The sequence below is a fragment of the Gymnoscopelus microlampas genome (genome assembly GCF_963454915.1).
Source record: "Gymnoscopelus microlampas genome assembly, chromosome: 3".
NCBI classification, from domain to species: domain Eukaryota; kingdom Metazoa; phylum Chordata; class Actinopteri; order Myctophiformes; family Myctophidae; genus Gymnoscopelus; species Gymnoscopelus microlampas.
In genome coordinates, this window is record NC_139940.1 from 29,412,885 (window position 1) to 29,433,158 (window position 20,274).

Sequence of the window (20,274 nt, forward strand, 5' to 3'; positions counted from 1 at the left end):
ACTGTGTACCAATTTCTGTGATTTTTGGACAGAATCTGTAGGAGTAATATGAAAAAAATGTGTTTGCACAAATCGGCCTCCTGGTGGCGCTCCAAAAGGCAAAAAAATGTTTTTAAATGTGGGCAGAGGTTCGGCTTTGGCATCCAGGGAGTGTGTGTGTGCACAGTTTCACAGCAGCCGGGCCAAAGGACAGACACACGGAGGGACACATGGACGGACGGACACACGGATGGACACACGGACGGACGGATAGGGTGCAAAACATACTCTCTCGCCACTTCGTAATTAGGAGTTGTCGTGTCTAGGCTTAACCACTTGAACCCTAGCATCCCTATTATGAGGGGAACGTTTGCCGAAAATAGCAGATCTATGCAACGTGACGCGTTGTGAGATTGAAGATCAGCTATTTTCGGCGAAGAGATTTGGTGCAGATGGGGGGGGGGGGGAAGAGGACCAAGTACAGAGCCGACTCTGGTTAACTAAGTATTGGTATTTTTAAGTACAGAAGGTTTTAAGTGGTTCACAATAGAGAGAAGCTGGCTATATAATACGGTGTATTCCTTGTACTGTATCTGTCCTTCTACTGTACCTGAGGTCTTAGAGGCCGTGTTCTCTAGGACGTCCTGTAGACGGGGGGCAGTAGCAGGTGGAGAGGCATCATTCATTTTCAGGTACTGCTCTCTGGCCAGGTTCAGCAGGACCTTGAGGTCATTCACTGGTATTGTGGCTGGGATTGATGCCTCTACTTGCCTCCCTGGACAAACAAATACAGACTGCTGTTAATTTTGCCGGCCTGGACAAACAAATACAGACAGCCGTACATTTTGGCAGGCATTTTAGAGTTTTGTTGTGTTGGTTTGTGTTGGTTTGTTATGTCAGATAAGCAAACACTTTGGAAATTTGTTTCAATCCACTGTCATACTTTTGGATGGAGAAGATCTAAAAGCTTCCAGGTTCCAAGCTTCACCACCAGTGAAGGTGGTAAAGTCAGCCGAGCGCACTACAGGGAGCTCTCTCCCGTCTCTGCAGGACATTTACGAGAGCAGGTGCTTGGACAGGGCACAAAGAATTTTGATTGACAAACATCATCCTAGCAACAAACTGTTTGTGATGATGCGAAATGGAAGCGCCTGACATGCCTCACAGCCAGAAGGGCCCAAGGCTTAGAAAGAGGTTTTTACGGCAGCTGTCAGAGCCCTAAATGAAGACATGAACAAAAAGCTAAAACATAGGAACAAAAAAGAACTAAATGGAACAGACAAGTGACTCTCATTCTATGTACAGTATATATACATGCTCCCTTTTGCACATTTGATTGAACACTGCTGCTATTGGATACATATTGTATCTGTACATTATACCTGCACATTTTCAAAACTGCTGCTAAAAAATAAGCCATGGTAGGTATGAGATATGATGATGATTATTGTTTTTATTGTATATTTTTATACCACCATTTTTTACCACAATTTCTCTGCTTGTACTTGTATAAGTTAGTGACAAATAAAACCCTTGATTCTTCGTAAAATAAGTATACTCAAATATACTCATTTACAATATACAATATTTCACCGACTCTTTTACACCAGTTCTGACTATGGCATAGACAGCATTTTGTTTTTATTACTAAAAAACAAAACAAAATTATTTTAATTTGTCTTCTTGTTTATGAACTCAGTCATGGTCAACATCTGCACCAACATACAGACAGAAACAGAAATGTTGGAACACAGTGTATAGGTGCTGAAATGGCTGGAACAGAATCAGAACTGACCTTTTTCACAGCAGACATTTTCATGTGTCAAAGCTAGTAAATGCAGCTTAAGGGAATAACATTAATTATGGGTCTGTTTCATTTTAGGTGTTACTCTGTACCTGAATGGACAGCTCCTGTGCAGTTAACTTCATGTTGGGACTCAGAACAGACCCAGAAAGAATTAATGTTACCTTCAGCTGCTCTTACCATCTATGACAACGTTACCCAAACTTTTTAGCTCAAGACCCAAAAAAGAGAAATTGTATGTCTCTCCGGGACCCAAACTAGTAAAAATAGCGGATCCACAAGCTCACGACGCATCGCAACACGATGTGAACTTGTAGATCTGCTATTTTCATTACTTCTTAAAAGTTGTTTTTAAATTTCTTCAAAATTACACGGCTGACTTGTCACACTCTGTAGCCAGGCTGAACAGTCAGTAAGAACTAGGGATGTCCGATATTATCGGCCTCCCGATATTATCGGCCGATATTAGCATAAAAATGTATATCGGGAAAATATCGGTATCGGTTTTTTGAAAAAAAATAATATATATATATTTTTTTTGCTTTATAAATAAGTTACAGGAGTTCTTACTGTATATGGTGTGTGTGATATGAAATTTGAGCTTACCCTAATCACAATAATCCCCGCATATATCGGTATCGGTTGATATCGGTATCGGTAATTAAGAGTTGGACAATATCGGTATATCGGTTATCGGTAAAAAAGCCAATATCGGACAACCCTAGTAAGAACGTCAGTCGGAGACAGTGACGAGTTTGGCGAGATTTGTGTTTTCAGTGGTTTTCCACCAGTTGGCGCTGTTCGCTACCCTATGAATGATGCCTTGCCTGTCAGAAAAGGATAGACCTGGAAATTAGGTCATAAAAAAAAAAGCTGCTCGTTTACTTCCTGTTTATTCGTTATGGAAAAATGGCCTATCTCCGTTCCTATTGTTTTTTGGCAAAAACAAGCCACATGCAACTGGCCACAACTATGCATCGGATTACAGCGAACGGACAATGTTTTTCCCCGATACTACGAGACCCCCGCACGTAATGAGGTGATCTCCGTAAAGACGCCGATCATGGAAAATATTCCATGATTTTTCAAAGGTTAGTAAAAAACACTTGAAAATCGCTGGCAGTGGCGTGGCAAACGATGTGTTATTTCGTGGCAGTCAAAGAGTTAATGGCAGCAGGATTGGCAATTATGCACCCGAATTTTAACCACATCATGGGCATTTCACTGTAGCTGGAAAAATGTCAAACATTTTCAACATTTTAAAAATGAGCATATCTAAAAGCTCACAACTTGTCGGCTGTTTTAGAATAATGTTCAATAGGGCTTAAGTGGTTACATGAAATAAAGTTCTGTTTATATGTATTTTATATTTACTTGTTCAATGTATAATCAAAGTGGTTGACCTAATAGCCAAGTGAATATGGCGCGTGCCACATGGGCTCTAATGCCAGACTGCGAGTCCCCGGTTTGATTCCCCACAGGCTGGACCATTTGCTGAATGTCAGGCCCCTACTCTCTCTCCCTGTTTCCTGTCTCTCTCCACGGTATCTATGAAATAAAGGCTTCAAAAAGCACAAAACAATAACTTAAAACTACAATGAAGCTAAATGTTCTTTTCATTTATTGAAGCTTAATATGTACACAATTAAAAATGTGTATCCATCAAAAGGTTGTTTATTTATTTTTTGTTTGTTTGTGCATAAGTTCAATGTTTTCACCAGTAACTTTAATCAAATCAAAGTTTTTCAAATTGCTTAGAAATTGTTGCACTTTTTTATATCTGTCATAACATCGGTAATTGGTGGGCTAGGACTCAATTGTGAACGGCATTGGACACAAAACTCTGGCATCGATCTGGCTCTACACAGAAAGACTGCACACACACACATGCTCGCTTCCATTGGTATGCACAGTTAATGAGGTACGCTTTGCCAAAGAACTTCTCACTTTAAATTGCCTATTCCCATTTGATGTCTCGGTGGTAGAATTTCAATACAACTTCTGTGATCCGTCTCCATTATTGTTTCACCTTTTTTGCCTGCTAAAGGGAACAGTAAAATAACGATTATGTCTACAGACTTCGTTTTTCTGTCCATAGACAGCTCATACTCAATGACATGGTTGGATCATAAATGCTAAGACAATGCTTGTATAATGTGTGCTTTTGCATCCGCCATCCAAACTGTTTGGTAATAGCATTTCCCTACCACACAGTATTCTTCATTGTCACCCATTTTATTTAGTCAGTTTGGGAACTTGTACAAGGTTCAAGGTACTTTATAGTTACGTTTTGTGTACAGGTACATAAGGGTAATTATATTTTAAAAAAATATTATTTTTTTTGCGGCTCCTCGGACACAGTAGCAGCATAGTAACAATGATAAAGACAATAGTATGATAAACGTCTAGATATAATATACAATAGGCCTAAGAGAGGATGGAGCTGATATTCCAAACTGAACCTAGAGTCAAGTCAACAGTTCACAGTGTGGTCCCCTCCATCCATTTGTCTCTCAGACTATCCCTTAGGGCTACTACACGCAGGATATTTGCTCCGATTATGCTGTCGGGTACCTTTTTTGGCGATCGCCAACAAAACCCCCGATCTGACACAAGATGGGGCTTTGCTCGCCAAGGTTTTGCTCGCTGTGAGTGAAAGGCTCTGCGAGACGAACCGGCCACTATTCTAGTTCTCGGCGATGCCTTCCCGAGCGTTTCTATATATCTAGCACGTTCAATATTTGGCTTTGTCACCGACTGGACATCATACAGTATGAATGAAGTTGCGATCACTACACAAAAAGATCCGTGCTACAGCCAATGATGAGAGCCAATTACAGCCAGATGGCTAGGGGAGGGTCGCTGGACCTGACCGCCGCTCTTGCCCGCAACAAAAACATTCTTCCTATTTAGCCCTGCATAGTACCGCAACATTACCGTCCAGTTCTGTATAAGCCTGCAATATTTACATTGAGATCCAAAAATATTACAAAACAGAATGAGTGAGTGAGCATGCGCGAGGGGCTGATTATTTGAGAGGAATTGCACACACAGAGATAAATAGTTTGTTTATTTTGGTAATTGGTGTGACACATGACCTAAATTGAGTCTGCTAAAAACCTCTACTGATGATTTATATATATTTTTAATGGCACATATGCTCTATTTGATAGCATATCGGGGACACAATAATGGGAGTTGGGGGAAGAGAGCAAGCGAGAGAGAAGGGAATACATACATTCAGCAAAGGTTGTGAACTGGATTCGAACCCATGACATAGCAAGCACCACTGTAAGTGACTTAGCCCACCAAGCCTTAAAACTCTGTCGGAGTTGAAGATGACCCCCAGGCGCGGTGGTGTCAGACTGGATAATGACGTGAAGTGAGGGGCTAATTAAGAAGGAATGTTATGCAAGCCAAAGCTAGCAGCCATCTCAGAGGTCAGGAGTGGGTGAGCTTCAATCTGAGGCCATCATATTTCTCTCCAAGACTTTCCATCATCTGAGTGAGAACCATTGCACTAGAAAAGTCCTGAAGGTATGTATGCATGTCTGAAAAATGGCTTTTTGAGTTATTCCATAATATACCTCAACTCTAAAGGTACTTAAAAAAAAAATCACCCTTCTTCCACACTTCCAGCTTATATTTCTCCAGCCATATTTGCTTTCCAGCAGAGCATGAACATGGCCATGAACTGAGGTGTGATTTGTGTTTCATGGCTGTGTTCAGTTGTACTTACTGAGATATTCTTTGACTACCAGGGTCTGGACCTGTGTTATTTTCTTCTCTCTCTTCAACAGGTCATTTCCACGGAAACAGGGAAGCGAACAGAGCCGGTCACCAACATTCCTTCCTGGTTTGGGAGAGAGTAGGAGAATACATTAAAGATAAGGCTGGAATGGATAGAGTTCAGTTCCTCTCCACCAGCGAATTTGTGCTTAAACTGCCAAACCCTTCACAGTCTAACAAGGAATTAGTTTCTTTGCATATGCCTGTGTCACCGGACAGGTCAGCGTGCGTTTCAGCATCTTGACTCTTATTATGGGTCTGTAGCCATAATGCCCTGTTGGCCCACACAATCCGTAGTAGTGCGACAGAAAAAGACACTTTATAATTTATAATAACTAGACGATACCCGGTCGACGCATCCGTGGGGGGATATGCGCACATGATCTGGCAACCCGGGAGGCGACATTCTTTCACACATAAACGCTAATAAGAAGCTGAGATTTGATGAAATTGAAAAACGGGCTTCACAGTTAAGTTCAGATGGTAATGGTCAATGGCTGTGTGCAAAATCAGAGCAATTGCTCCAGCCACTGAGGAGAACCGGGTAGCAGCTTCACCACTACAGAGGTTACTAGAATTATAGTAGGATAATACTGGACACTCTGAGTCAACAATCACAAGAAGAATCAAAAAGGGTTTATTTTTCTCTTACTAATACAGTTGTGAAATGTTGGTGGGACAATGCTCCAAAGAAACTGTGCTAACGCAACAACACAATATAACATAATAATAAAATAAATACAAATAAAAGTAATAATACTGGATGATATAGCTAAAGCACAGGTAGAACAGCAGTAGCATAACTCTCATAAGAAAGGTAGAATACCTTTTAGCAGCCGTGTCAAAAAGTGCAAGGGCAGAAGGCATATTATGGTATATCTTTAGCAAGAATGTCAAATGTGCAAAGAAGCAGAAGGCACACATACACATAAAACACTTCTGTCTACTCCACTTGCACAGCATATGTATAGGCACTATAGTACTAGTAACAGTTTGAGCAGCTGTTCGGGATTTTTAAGAGTTGTTTTATTTCGTTTTTTGACCATGTCCTCATTCAGGGCTCTGACAGCCGCATGGAAAGAAGGTTCTGAGCCCTGAGCACCTCCACACTTTCCATTTCGTAGAATCACAAACAGTCCGTTACAAGGATGATGTTTGGCATTCATACATCTTATTTTCCTACTGTCCAGCAGGGACGAGAAAGAGCTCCCTGTGGTGCGCTCAGCTGACCACCACCTTCCACAGCTCTCATAGGTCCTTGAGCTCTCTTTTCATACCATATAGAGATGGCCCCTGACAGAGTAGAAAGATTTCTGGACCGTCTCTGACAGATTGAATTTTCTCAGCTGCCCGAGGTGGGACAGGCGTTGTGTTGCTTTCTTTGCAACAGCCTCTCTATTCATTCTCCAAGTCGGGGAGCTCTGTGATGTGCATCCCAATGTACTTGAAACTGTCCACTCTCTCCACTGGTTTCCCGTTGATCAGGAGGTAAGACCTCTGCATCGGTCTACAATCATCTCCTTGGTCTTTCCGGCGTTTAGGAACAGGCAGTTTTCCTGGCACCAATGCGCGAGGCCCTGCCACCTCCTCCAGATAGGCCCTCTCGTCGTCATTTGAGATTGGGCCTACCACCACTTTGTTTCAGCAAAAGGTATTTGAGCTGTTCTTGTTTCAATTCTCATGTTTTTGGCTATGCAGGTTTGACAAATGTACCACTTTTCTGTGCTAAATGCTGCTGCACATTTACTATATAAAGCTACAGTACATGCACTATAATACATAACCTTTGCCACAAAGAAACTACTAAACCCAATTCATATCACCAAAGCTAGGTGGTTAAAGGGTATTTGTATTGATCCCAGTTTTCAATTACTTCTATGCATGTGACCCTTCCTATTAGGATCAGTGTGCGACCCCAGGGGCCTATTGTTTCTCTAGGATGAGCGGGGCCAGACGCGGTTTCTGTTGGCTGAAACCGGGGTAGGGAGCGCTCGGCTGTGTTCGCCTGGACCGCGTGCGAGGCGGTGTTGACGTCTCGGAGGTATCGAGACTAGAGGGGACAAGGATTCACGATTCTGTCCCTAACGGATCATAACTCGGACGGCGCTGAGTCGGCTGAAGCGGACTTAGCAACGTTTGGCACGGCGACTCACTCGCCTAAGCTTGCTCAGTGTTTCACTGAAGGTTTCTGTCAAGCAGAAACTTTGTAGTATATCCATATTTAATTATCATTTTTTTAAATGAATGCTTTGTCATACTACACACAAAAGTAATACAAATAGCAGATCTACAAGCTCACAACATGTTGCAACCTGACACGTTGTGAGCTTGTAGATCTGCTAGTTTTTTATTATTTTTAAGGGTTAGGAATGAAAATTGTTTAACAAGAGTTTGTGACTAAATGATAACTACTACAACTATTGGATGCAGTGGAAGACAAGTTCTTTTTGCATTTCCTGAGAAGCAACGGTTTTAGACATATGAGGTTTCCACCCGATAGGACGATATACTAAATATTTTCTGTTTTTGTTTAGGTGGTAAATATTACTGATGTTTATTATTGCTGATAGCTCCCCAAAGAAACTGCAGCGGTATCATGTCAGTAGTTAGGGCACTTCTTAACTTGTTCACCAAAGAAACAGCTTGCATCGTCATGTCAGTAGTTATAGAACTTCTTATGCTTAATTTATACTCCATCATACTCTGGTGTTGTACAAAGCACAGGAACATAAAAAGGACTTTGTCAAAGAGGACATTTTTAGGGGAGAAAAAAAGCCTTTCATCGTTTATTGTATGAACAAGATCTACAGATCCAACGATTAAGTCCTCAATATGTTTTATCCATGTCCGGAGGGTCATTATATTCCACCGCACATCTATTTTTAGTTCAGCTAACCAATCTTCAATATGTATTTATTCCTTTCACCCACACCCTCCAATGCTCTCTGTCGATCCTTCTCTTTCCCTTCAACTTTCTCCATCCATTCATCATCACTTCATCTTACCTTGGAGGCGGCATGGCTTCCAGCATAATGTCCTGATTAGCAGTATAACAGAAGAAAGGCCTTGAATGGACAAAGGACTCACTGCTTCTATGGGCATGTACCAGAGGAGGAGAGAGATGCAGAGAGAGAGAGAGAGAGAGAGATGCAGAGAGAGAGAGAGAGATGCAGAGAGAGAGAGAGAGAGACAGATAGAGAGATAGAGAGAGATAGAAAGATAGAGAATCCTTCTTGACCCATAGTGTAGCCAGTCTGGAACATGGCTTGATGTTCACTGACACCTCTTGCTTCAAGTTCAGACACTCTTGTCATCACACAGGGAAGACTTCCATTCCAGTCAAGGAGTTAATGCTTCAACGCTTAGAGAATGTTTTCTTTCTTTTTTTTCACGCCGTGACCCTGAAGGAGCCAGCCATCTACAACAGGGTTGGTTGGTATTTTTGTCGGTATACTGTATTTATGTATTCTTCTGACTACAGTGACGTCACACGTGATTTATCAATCATCCACCATGATGTTGACGGGTCAACTCGCCGAATAGAATTTATATGACTTGTTTATGTCCGCCAACTACATTTGTGGGCTACAGCCAAGTGGGCCAGAACACTATAAGCAAACTGACACTTTGTGCACTTAAAGAAACATAAAGACCGCCTGCGGACGTCTGGACTATTAATCCTCAAGCATAGCCATCAGTGGAGTTCGGTAACATTTTTGTTTACGTTGATAGTCCCGTGGTACTTAAATTTACTTAATTCATTCAAATCTTGAAATATCAATTATTTTTTCTGATGCGCTGGTATAGATTACCAACAGTGTTGTGTTGTTGATATAAGTCGTAAATACTTGCACCTGTAAAACAGGCTGTTTTATTGCAAACTATCCCAAAACAACGAGTGCTCCCATTTTCCCAACATGATTTGATTCACTTACTGTATATTTGTCTTAAAAGGTCCAAATAGCAGATGACTACTGAGAAAATCATTAAACCACTTTCGACTTGGAGTCCCTCTTTAGGGCATATGATTAACGCAGAATCGTGGACAGTTTAGAAATTTTGCCAATTTCATTAGATGGTGGTTGTTGCAGTTACCTGCACTACAATACTTAATAGTTTTGCGCTAGGACAAAAAAATGCAATCCCAATGGTGAAAGCTGTGTTGTTTGACCCGACAAAGTAATGGTGGCTTCAGCAACACTCCGAAATACCAGAATGTGTGTCTCAAAGAATGTACCGTATGTATGTATGTTTGTACCTACGTACGTACGTACGTACGTATAGTATGTGTATGTGTGTCCCAACACAAGTAGACCAATCACAATGATCTACACAGCTGAGTTGATGTTGCTACACCAATCACAATTCTCACAACTTTAGGGTGGGTGATGGTTGGTTTATGCAATCACACTCACACTATTTGCACTGAGCTGGCCGTGATGATACCCGTCCTGTACACACCTGCATAAGCATACAGCCACACATCTGTGTCAGAAGTGTTGTAGCCAACGCATGGCGAGGTGTCAGGCGCGTCAATTTCCCATGTTGTCTTGCAGGTTGTGGGCAGCGGCAGTTTTCTGGTGTGTTTGTTTTTACTTGCTGTACATTGGAGTGGTAGGCTCACTGACAGAAAACTACAAGTGAAATGCCTGTGGGGTGAAATGCCTGTGGGGTGAAACACAGCGCTTCTTTCCTATTGGTTGACGTCCAGTCAAAGTTCACCAATGTTGAGCTCCACACTTCAGACGGGTTTGAAAGCACTGTGTCAAATGCTGCAACCGGATGCTCCACCCCCTTGCTCCCATAGCATGGAAGTGAATGAGATGTTGGCACTTCTGAAGGGGTGCTTGCTTCGGTTGACTCAACGTCCTGTTGTGAGGTGTGCCCGAGCGAGCCACTAGGGTGAGCGAGTGCCTGTGCCGAACAGCCGAGGGCCTCATGTCGTTGAGAGCTCCCTCTATTCATCTCAGTCAATCACGGCAATTGGTGGAGGGGTTTTGAGGACAACTGGTTAGGAAATCGCTGACACACGAAAGAATCCAAGGTGATATTTAAAGAACGAGAATTCAAGTATACTTTAATATTTAGTGGTGTTGTCTGCTTGTTCTGCATCAGGCGGGATGATTTTATAGCGTGTATACATCTGTATACTTTATTAATATTTGTTTGAGGGCGTCTTTATTGTGATCACACCTGTGCTTGCTGCATTACATTGGCTACCAATGGACTGTAGAATTGTTTTAAACATGTATTTAATCACCTATAAAGCTCTCCATGGGCTGGCCCCAAATGATTTAACCGAACTACTGCACCCCAAGGTCAATGTTACTTAGGTTGAGATTACTTAGGTCTTCAGGCAAAGCCCTTCTCACTGTCCCTAAAACACTGTCCTTAAAAAATGTTGAGTCAGTCGATGCCTTTAAAAAGCGGCTAAAAATGCATTTGTGTCACAAACATTTTGATTGTATTGTTGATGTTTACGTACTGTTTTGCTGCTCTGTTTGTAACTTTTTTTTTATTGTTGCTCTATTTCAATGTGACGTTCTTGTTTTATATTTAGCTTATTTATTGTACAGCACCTTGTAACATTTGTTTTGAAAGGCGCTCTATAAATAAATGTACCTTACCTGATGTTATTCTTCTGTTCCTACTGTACTACCATGCCCTGTATCTGTAACTTTTATTGCTGTGCTGCCTCTGGCGCCTGAATTTTCCATGTAGGATCAATAAAGCTATCTATCTATCTCAAGATGCGCACGCACGCACGCACTCACGCACGCACGCACGCACGCACGCACGCACGCACGCACGCACACACGCACACACACACACACACACACACACACACACACACACACACACACACACACACACACACACACACACACACACACACACACACACACACACACACAATATATAAAGAAAATATATACCTGATGATGACAGAGATTTCTCTTGCAGCAACCCGGTGACTGTTGCCATGGCAGCAGCTCCATTGATCTGTTTGGCTGAGTGTAACATTGTGACCCTGCAGGCTCCATCTCCATCATCTTCTGACCCCTGAACCAACAGGAAGTAGTGGGCGCTCTCACCCTTCACCTCCACCTCAGGCACTATATGGCAAGCCACAAAGAAGTAATGGGTACAAAGAGTTGGTTCACAGCAGAGTGGAAAGTTTTTTTTTTTTCTGTTAAGGGATTATTTGAGAAATAATTCTGGATGGCCTTATGAAAGCTTTTATGGCGTAATTTCACCTGTATTCAAAATAGAGGGAGAATGTGTGCTTTCCATTTCCTATCCTATAATTTATTGTGGGCAAAGATCAAAGGCATTGTTTCCCCTGACCTATGGTGAATGACTCCCAGATTTTTTTTTAAAAAGAAAGGAAAAAAAGAAAAACGTAATACAAGGTCATTATATACGCCGTCTATGCAATTTTTTTCTTCTTCTTTTGTCGTGTATTTATTGGGCTTAGCTAACCAGTTCTTTCAATAACTATAACCCATATTATTTGTTCATGATTCAGCCATTGGCTGTTGCCTTCAGACAAAAACATAACTTACAGTACCTCTGTTGAGGGAAAAAAGAAAAGAAGTTGAAAAGAAAAGAGGTAAGATTACGTCTAAGCATCAGAATGATGAATATCTTACCAGGCAGGGACTTAGGTCTCCTGGCCAAGAACTCTTTCCACCGCTGGGAACTGAGCTGGCTGGCAGGGGGTTGGGCTATGGGGGTGACTACACAGGACAGACAGAACAATCCTCCAACCTGTGGGTCACACACACAATCACACAATCACACATGCACACGCACACACACACAAACCAAAGCAATCTTGATAAAATCTATTCACTGAACCTACAGAGTAGATTAGATGAGAGCTGGTATCAGTTCTTTTTTTGTTTAATCAATTCAAAATGTAGATACAAAATGGCAATTCATTTGCTGATGAAAGAGGACTCTCTCTCCGTTCATTTTTAATTGGCTTGATAAGATAACCTTCTCAGGCCATGAGAATTGTTTGAACTTTAACCACTTAAACAAACTTACTTTTCCACGTAGTGACCTGAGCTGGTCCAACAGCATCTTAGCTTTCACCGACTTGCCGGACAGGCATCTTTAGTTAAAAGTTAAGTAGTAAAGGACTGTACAACATTTGAGATGTAAAAACATCTGATATGGATGTGTTTCATATGCATACTATACTATATGCTTACATACTGTAGGACTGACGGTTAACAGAAGCAACTGTAATAGCCGCTGGATTCCTGAATTCATCACTGACTATAAAATAGATCTCTCCCTTAAACCATGAAATCAGGACGTGGTCAAAACAAATCACAAACAGAATTAAAGCTAGACAGAAACCAGGCTACTGGCCAATGACAACAATGTCTAGGCAGATTGCCTGGCTTTCAAAGTGGCTTCAAAGTCCACTTCAAAGTAACAGTAATCCATTATTACAGTCATTATGTACCGTTAGCCATGCTTTATTCCTTACTGGGATTTCCTGGTCATAGCCAAATCTAGATTACAGGTCTAAGTTACACACAGGTGTTTTATTCTGTATTACAGTATGACATCATGGGATTGTAGGGAGACCAAGCTACGCATGTGTCATGACAGCTGTTTGATGATAAATCTGTGTGTACCAAGGGCTATAAAGGGCCCCTTTTGATTTGGACAGATGGAACCATGACATAGCTTTACTCAGAAGTTGACTCACAGACACATTATGCATGCACATGTGGATGTTATTGCAAGGATACAGTTGAAACTGCAAGCTGGATGGCATGAAGCTGGGCAGGTCTGACAGATTGACCAACTGAACCAAGTCTAAGACTGGCCTGTAGTAGTGGAAGACCTGTAAAAAGAAAAGGAGAGTTAAACGCAGGGCGGAGGAAAATAGCCGAGCTTGCAGATCTGCTATTTCCGCTGTTTTTTGAAGATGTGTGAAAATGTATATACATTTTTCCAACATGGAAATGATTGATTGCGACGATTATGCAAAATAATTAAGGCAATTATGTAATAAATGTGGTAGGCCTAGTCCAACTAGGCGCAGCAGAGAGAGACGGTGAGACAGTTAGAAAGAACAGTGGTTGATATAACTTAATAACTTAGTAAACATAGTCGTCTAAGATGGCTTGGACACCTACTACAGTATGAATGCCCCCCAGAGCGGATCCCGAAAGTGGCCCTCAGATGGACACCACCAGTGAAAAGAAAGCGAGGCTAGGTGGAGAAACATTATCGATGCCTTATGCCCCATTGGGAGGTAAGATACAACTTAATTGTGGTTAAGCAACTTCAACTAAATTCAACCTATTGGCACACTAACTAACTAACTTTTGACTAATACAGTATTCAATCAATTCAACAAACCACTAAATCAACTAAACAACATCCACCGAAAGAGGGAAAGAGAACAAACAACAAAACATGAATAGGACTGACTATTATGTCCAAGTTTGTCTTTGTATGACATTTGAAAAGTAATGTAACCACTGTAAAATTTAAGTAGTTAAGTGTTGGTTGAGCTTGGCATCTTTTCAACTTCCGCTGACCTTCTCTCAGTACAACGTTGGCTTTGTTCACCCACCGTAGTGTATGTGTGTCTAAGTTTAATAAGTCACTGGCATCCCTTTCCAATCTTTTTCATAAACTACTTCCTGAATAGGGGGATTAAATTACAAATGTGGGTGAGAGTTGGATATAAAGAAAGATAAGATATAGAGATGAGAGTAAGAAATCATGAAAGAGAGAGGGCATGAGAGGGGGCACACAAAGAGCAGAAGAGGTCTTCACACAGTGAAATACTCAGTGTTAATTTAACTAAGCAGACTGCAAATAGAACCAATTGGACCCATACAGTTACAAATGGATCGGTTAACACTGAGGGTTTTACTGTGTCCAAAACCAACAAGCATTCAGTCTTGCATCAATCTTCTTTTTTAAGAAAATTTAAATATTGGTCCGATTCTGATCTTTATTGTGCTTTGATTAAAAAACAGAAGTTATCAGACTCCAAAATGGTCCCTGGCTGTAGCGGAAAACCATGGGCCGATTTAAAAAACCCATGGTGTGTAAGGACCTCAATCACATGAACCTATTCTGGGGAGAACATACAAAAGGTAAGGGCCTAGTATGGACCCCTGGGGGATTCCGGTCAACAAAGTTTAAGACTTAAACCCAAAGTGGTTAAGAGTATTGATCAGTTGCAGGCAGTTCACAGATTACAGTCTATCTGGTTTCTAGCTTTGGGAAAAGAGTTGATTGACAGCATTAGTAAGAGCACTAGTCAATACCTGGATTACGTGCAGATGTAGGCGTGTGACTACAGAGCCCATAGCCATGGAAGAAAATGGTAATCTTATAAAATTTCACAAAAGATCTCACAAAACATAACAATGTCACACGAAACATCCAGCTTGGGCTGGCCAAGCTTCGCGTGACGTAGTGCTCTGATCAGCGCTACTAGACCAAAATAAGGAGAGATTATTAATCAATTATTTTATTAAATTTATTCTTTCGATTACCTGTTGCACCCCCAATTGCCAGTATAAAATAGGTCTTAAATGGGTAATCACTCAAACTAATCTATTTAGCTGATTATAAAAAATCTATTTGAATATGTTTTGTATCGATTCACCACTTTATATAAAACAAATTCAATGAATTGAAAAAAACAATTGATGGAATAATCGCTCAGAAAATAGATAGTTGCAGCCCTAATTCCAATGAAATTTCATGAAAATCCGGCCCTCTGATTGAGTTAGTTTGCTAACAAACAAAGACAAACAGACAAACAGACAAACAAACGAAGAGTGGCAGAATCAAAACTAAAAAAACATCCAACTCTGTTGGCAGAGGTAAAAGTCCAAAAGCACTTAATTTATCTCATCTTGTAAAAGATTAGATCACTTTTGAAGTGACTACTACTAAACAAGTAGTGTTTGGTAGATCTAATAACACCAATCTAAAACCTCAGGCTTGCTACTGGCTCAGTACAAGATATCAGCTGTGTGTGTGTGTGTGTGTGTGTGTGTGTGTGTGTGTGTGTGTGTGTGTGTGTGTGTGTGTGTGTGTGTGTGTGTGTGTGTGTGTGTGTGTGTGTGTGTGTGTGTGTGTGTGTGTGTGTGTGTGCACCTGCATTTGAGCACTTTAAAGTTATAATGAAGCCAGCTTTTTCTAGATGCATGGCAGTGTAATAGTTTTGTTCCAAGTGTGTAGCTGTGGGTCTGTGTGAGTAAATGGTGTATTTAGGTCATTATGAACTCTGCCATCCCAACAGTATGGAGGTGTAATAGTTTTGTTGTCCTGAGTTTGTTTTATTGTCACGCCAAGACAATCACCACCATCTGGTTCTCTGTACACAGATCTGATGAAAATCTCTCTCTCTCTGAATCACAAACTCACAACAACAAAAAAAACAATAACTAAAAAACAATTTGCTGTAATAACTGGCGGAGTGGCGGCCGCACACATGCAGTCCCATTTCCCACACACACACACACAATCACTTTGATGACTACACACACACTCCCCATCTGCACACAGAATCGCAATCACACACTACGTCGGTCATTATAATCCTACAGTATATAAATGAAAAACAACTACAGTAAATCACTAAGGTTTGTGTGCGCATCAGTGAATGCAATTCATATTTCTACCTACACGTGTGTGCACATATGGGTATTGGGCATATGTACTACTGATGCATTTTTAAATAGTATTTTTGTGTGCTGCGAGAGAGAGAATATTTCTGTCTTTAAATAGCGTTCTATAGATCTCCTATGAGCCAATGTTATAAAGTGCTGCTCCTGAATTTTCATTACTGTCTATAATGTATGGGTGTATGATTGTGTGCGTGTATGCATCCAGTGGACACCGTATCAGACAATAATTCCCTAAGTGCATCTCCAGTGTGCTTGTATTGTTATGGTCATTAATCTACATCACAAAACTCATTATAGCTCTATGCCACACAAGATCTCATTTCACACACACACACACACACACACACACACACACACACACACACACACACACACACACACACACACACACACACACACACACACACACACAATATACCATGAACATACCCTAGTTTAAGTGATATTTTTAGTTTTTAAAAAAAAGTTTGTAAAAAAGTTAGCATTATCATTGTTATAGAGTGTTTGCTCAGAATCAGGGTTCTCCCTGACTCTCCAGCTCTTTAATCAGAACGTTATCAGAATTAATTGTGGTGTCTGCTGATATAACTGCGATCTGCAGTGCACATCTCTAGTGCACATGGATATAAACCAGGAAGTAATACTTTAAACAGTCTACTTCTAAGCACTTGACCTTACCAGGTCAACACAGCATCAGAAAAAAGAAACCTAAGAGTGCACTCTTTGGGTCTTAGTTGTTGACATATTTTTCTATATGCCAGGCTTAGTATTATAGTCTGGCTTGGGAGAAACGGATGCAAGGAAATAATGAAGACTCACCTCAGAGTGCAGTTTGTGGTCTGTAGAGTTGTTGGGGGTTTGTAGGAGACTAGGGCCGTCCGTAGAACAGAGCGAGAAGCCTTCGAATTGTAGTTCTGACACACACTGAGGCATGAGTATGCCCCCCCCCCCCACACACACACACACACACACACACACACACACACACACACACACACACACATATACAAAACATGTTTTAAAACAAATTGGTTTCTCAAAGAAATGTGCATGTCTTCTTTAATCGCAGTTTGTTTACAGCCCGACGTGTGGATCATTTTACACATTTTATTTAATACAATTCAACATAGAGCTCCTTCGGTTACTATTAGCCAACAGCTGTTATTCTGCAGAACGCCTAGTGCCTTTTGTAAGACAAAGTCGCACGCATGCGTAAAGTAAAGTCATACTTGGTATGCCACACAGTCAAACGTTTTCTCACCAACACGTACGTACGCACGCATGAGCGTGCGCGAGCACGTGCACACACACACTTTAATGTCATGCCATGTATCACACAGCAGTAGTGTAGTTGTCTTCTCATGCTGACACAAGTACACACCAAACCCCTTAAATTATGTGCACACACACACACACACACACACACACACACACACACACACACACACACACACACACACACACACACACACACACACACACACACACACACACACACACACACACACACACACACACACACACACACACACACACACACACACACACACACACACACACACACACACACACACACACACACGCACACACACACGCTTTAGAGAGGCATTGAGCGTTTTCAGGCAACCTAAATCCATTTGGGAATTCTCCTTTATTCCGTCACTTCCCCACTGTGAAGCCTTGAACTGAGAGACGGCCTGAGTCTGTTCCCTTCTCAAAGCAGGAGGAACTTACGAAAGGTCACTTTACTGAAGGAGAACTTCTGTGCTTTGCCTAAGCCATTGGTTCTCAAAGTGGGGTCCAGGGACCCCCACGGGTCCTTGGGGGGGGGTCTTACCAGGGGGTCCCCAGCTAAAGTAGTTAATATGGCGTCAATCAATATAGCGTCAATCATTTTAACAATTTCAACCATATTTTACACTTTTGGCTATTCAAAAATCTTGATCATTTTTGCAAATCTCTGAATATATATATATTTTTAAAGTGAACATCTTTAACTCAAATCTTTGCTTCTGAAGGACCCTGGCACAAAACATTTTCAGATGAGGGTCCGCGGCCAAATATCAATTTGGGGGTCCTTGGCACAAAGAAGTTTGAGAACCACTGGCCTAAGCTGTATCCTCAAAGCATGACAGCGAGAGCATGAGTGGCTGGAGGCATTTATTTATAACACTTAACCATGCAGTGGAGCTGATTGCAACGGAAGCTTTGCTATTTATTCGTCTTCTTATTTCATTTTGTGTACACAGTAAAATTCTCAGCATGAGGGTGTACAAATTGAATGTTAGAGAAGATCAAGACTAGATAAGACAGGAGAAGATTTATTATCCACACATAAATTTACCTTGCCACAGTGGTAGATTAAATACAGAAGCACATGTTGACGCTGCATATTTTCTATCAACACATTATGCTGGACGTACCACAAGATGGACTTTGTACCTAAGTATTCCATTTAATTTAATTAAATTAAATTGAAATTAAATGAAAGGAAAGTTTATTCCATCAACAGGCCTTGGCCAGACAGTCAGTAATAGAGGCGGGTGATGCAGTGTCTTTTTACGGCATGGCTTCTGGGAGACGAGCCATCTAGAAGAGGGTCTGAAAAACTCTTGAAATCTTGAAAACTACTGGTTCAATCAGCAGCAAATGTGTTATGCATGCCGGCAGTAGAACGATGAATCGATTTCCTAAATCTTTATTTCACATATTGGGAATATATACACACACTAGAGTTCGGGCCGCTATGCGAACCCTCACATCTACGTTGCACTGCCGATCCGACCGATATGCCCATATAGAGATCAGATCTCTGCATCTGTCAACCCTTGTCCATGCCCCCTTTTGGTTAGACAATACACTTTATATTTGGGTGTAGCGGCATTGGGAACTCCTTATATGATTATGGCTGAGTCATAGCGACATGAGCCCGGCGGCTGGCCGGATTTCCCATTAGCCAATTCAAATATTGGATATGTCAATTATTATTATTGACAGATCTCAGGTCAACCGTCCTGCCGTCCCTTCATATTTGGGCAATACTGACATCATCATCAATAGATCCACGTCGTTATTACACCCCCTGTGGCTCCTTGGAGGCGAGCCATCTAGAAGAGTGTCTGTCAGACTGTCTTTGTGTCTTTCCAGGGCTAATCTCAAAAAACGCAAGTTCAGTGCCAAATTCCTTGAGCATACTGCAAGTAAGCCATGGAAGTAACTCTTTTACAGCATAGCTCTGTAAGGGCCTAGCCGTCTATAAGAGGATCTGTGTGTCTGTGTCCGGAGCTAATGTCGCATATCGCCTTACCGATCACCACCACATTTCTTGTGGGCACTGTCAGTATATTGTCTATATTGTTTTGAGTGGTGCCGAAGCCAACCACTCCTATATCTGGCTTTGTCCGTGTGTCCGTATGTATGTATGTATGTATCGTATGTCTGTCCACAAACATTGATGACAACATCAATACGGGGGTCAATACGGGGCTCATCAAAGGCACCACTCACTTCACACAGGGTGTGATTTTTTATAAATATTGAACTTTCATATAAAAGAAGTTGTGGCTCAGATCGGGCTGAAGCCTTCCTCAAATTATGGTCATAGATGACTTATGTCACAGGTTGGCCACATTAAGTCTGAGATCCAACTGTGAGCCATGCCATTATCTATCCATTTAAAAAGTTACATAATGCCGCTTTAAACTACACTAGCTCCTAAAATAGAATTATATTCTATTAGCAGAGGTGAATGTGTTTCACACAAGTCACATACACATTATGGTATTCACTTTATACTTTGGGCCAACTACTGTTATCTATATCAAACTTTTTACTGAAACAGTAAAAGAAACTCATCAGGAGAACAGGACTGATAACGAAGTCCAGGGTCCCTGAGCCGAAAATGTGTCTTACTCCCACTGCTACAGAGAATCTAGAGGGAACACTGTCCTCTCCATACCCTCTCTCTGGGCCTGGATCCTAGGCCTAGGTCGTTAAGAGAACACTTCATCCTAAAGT

General features: G+C 41.4%; 1 protein-coding gene across 1 annotated transcript in view; it reads right to left on the reverse strand.

Moving 5' to 3' along the window:
* mtbp (MDM2 binding protein) overlaps positions 1 to 20,274 on the reverse strand; it is a 41,847-nt gene that overhangs the window by 15,571 nt on the left and 6,002 nt on the right. The window contains exons 8-14 of the mRNA XM_084049653.1: positions 17,077 to 17,181; positions 13,345 to 13,439; positions 12,626 to 12,692; positions 12,226 to 12,343; positions 11,509 to 11,688; positions 5,523 to 5,636; positions 590 to 754 (exon numbers count right to left, since the gene is read on the reverse strand). Coding sequence (XP_083905779.1) covers positions 590 to 754; positions 5,523 to 5,636; positions 11,509 to 11,688; positions 12,226 to 12,343; positions 12,626 to 12,692; positions 13,345 to 13,439; positions 17,077 to 17,181 — 844 coding nt within the window. The remainder of the gene's footprint in view (positions 1 to 589; positions 755 to 5,522; positions 5,637 to 11,508; positions 11,689 to 12,225; positions 12,344 to 12,625; positions 12,693 to 13,344; positions 13,440 to 17,076; positions 17,182 to 20,274) is intronic.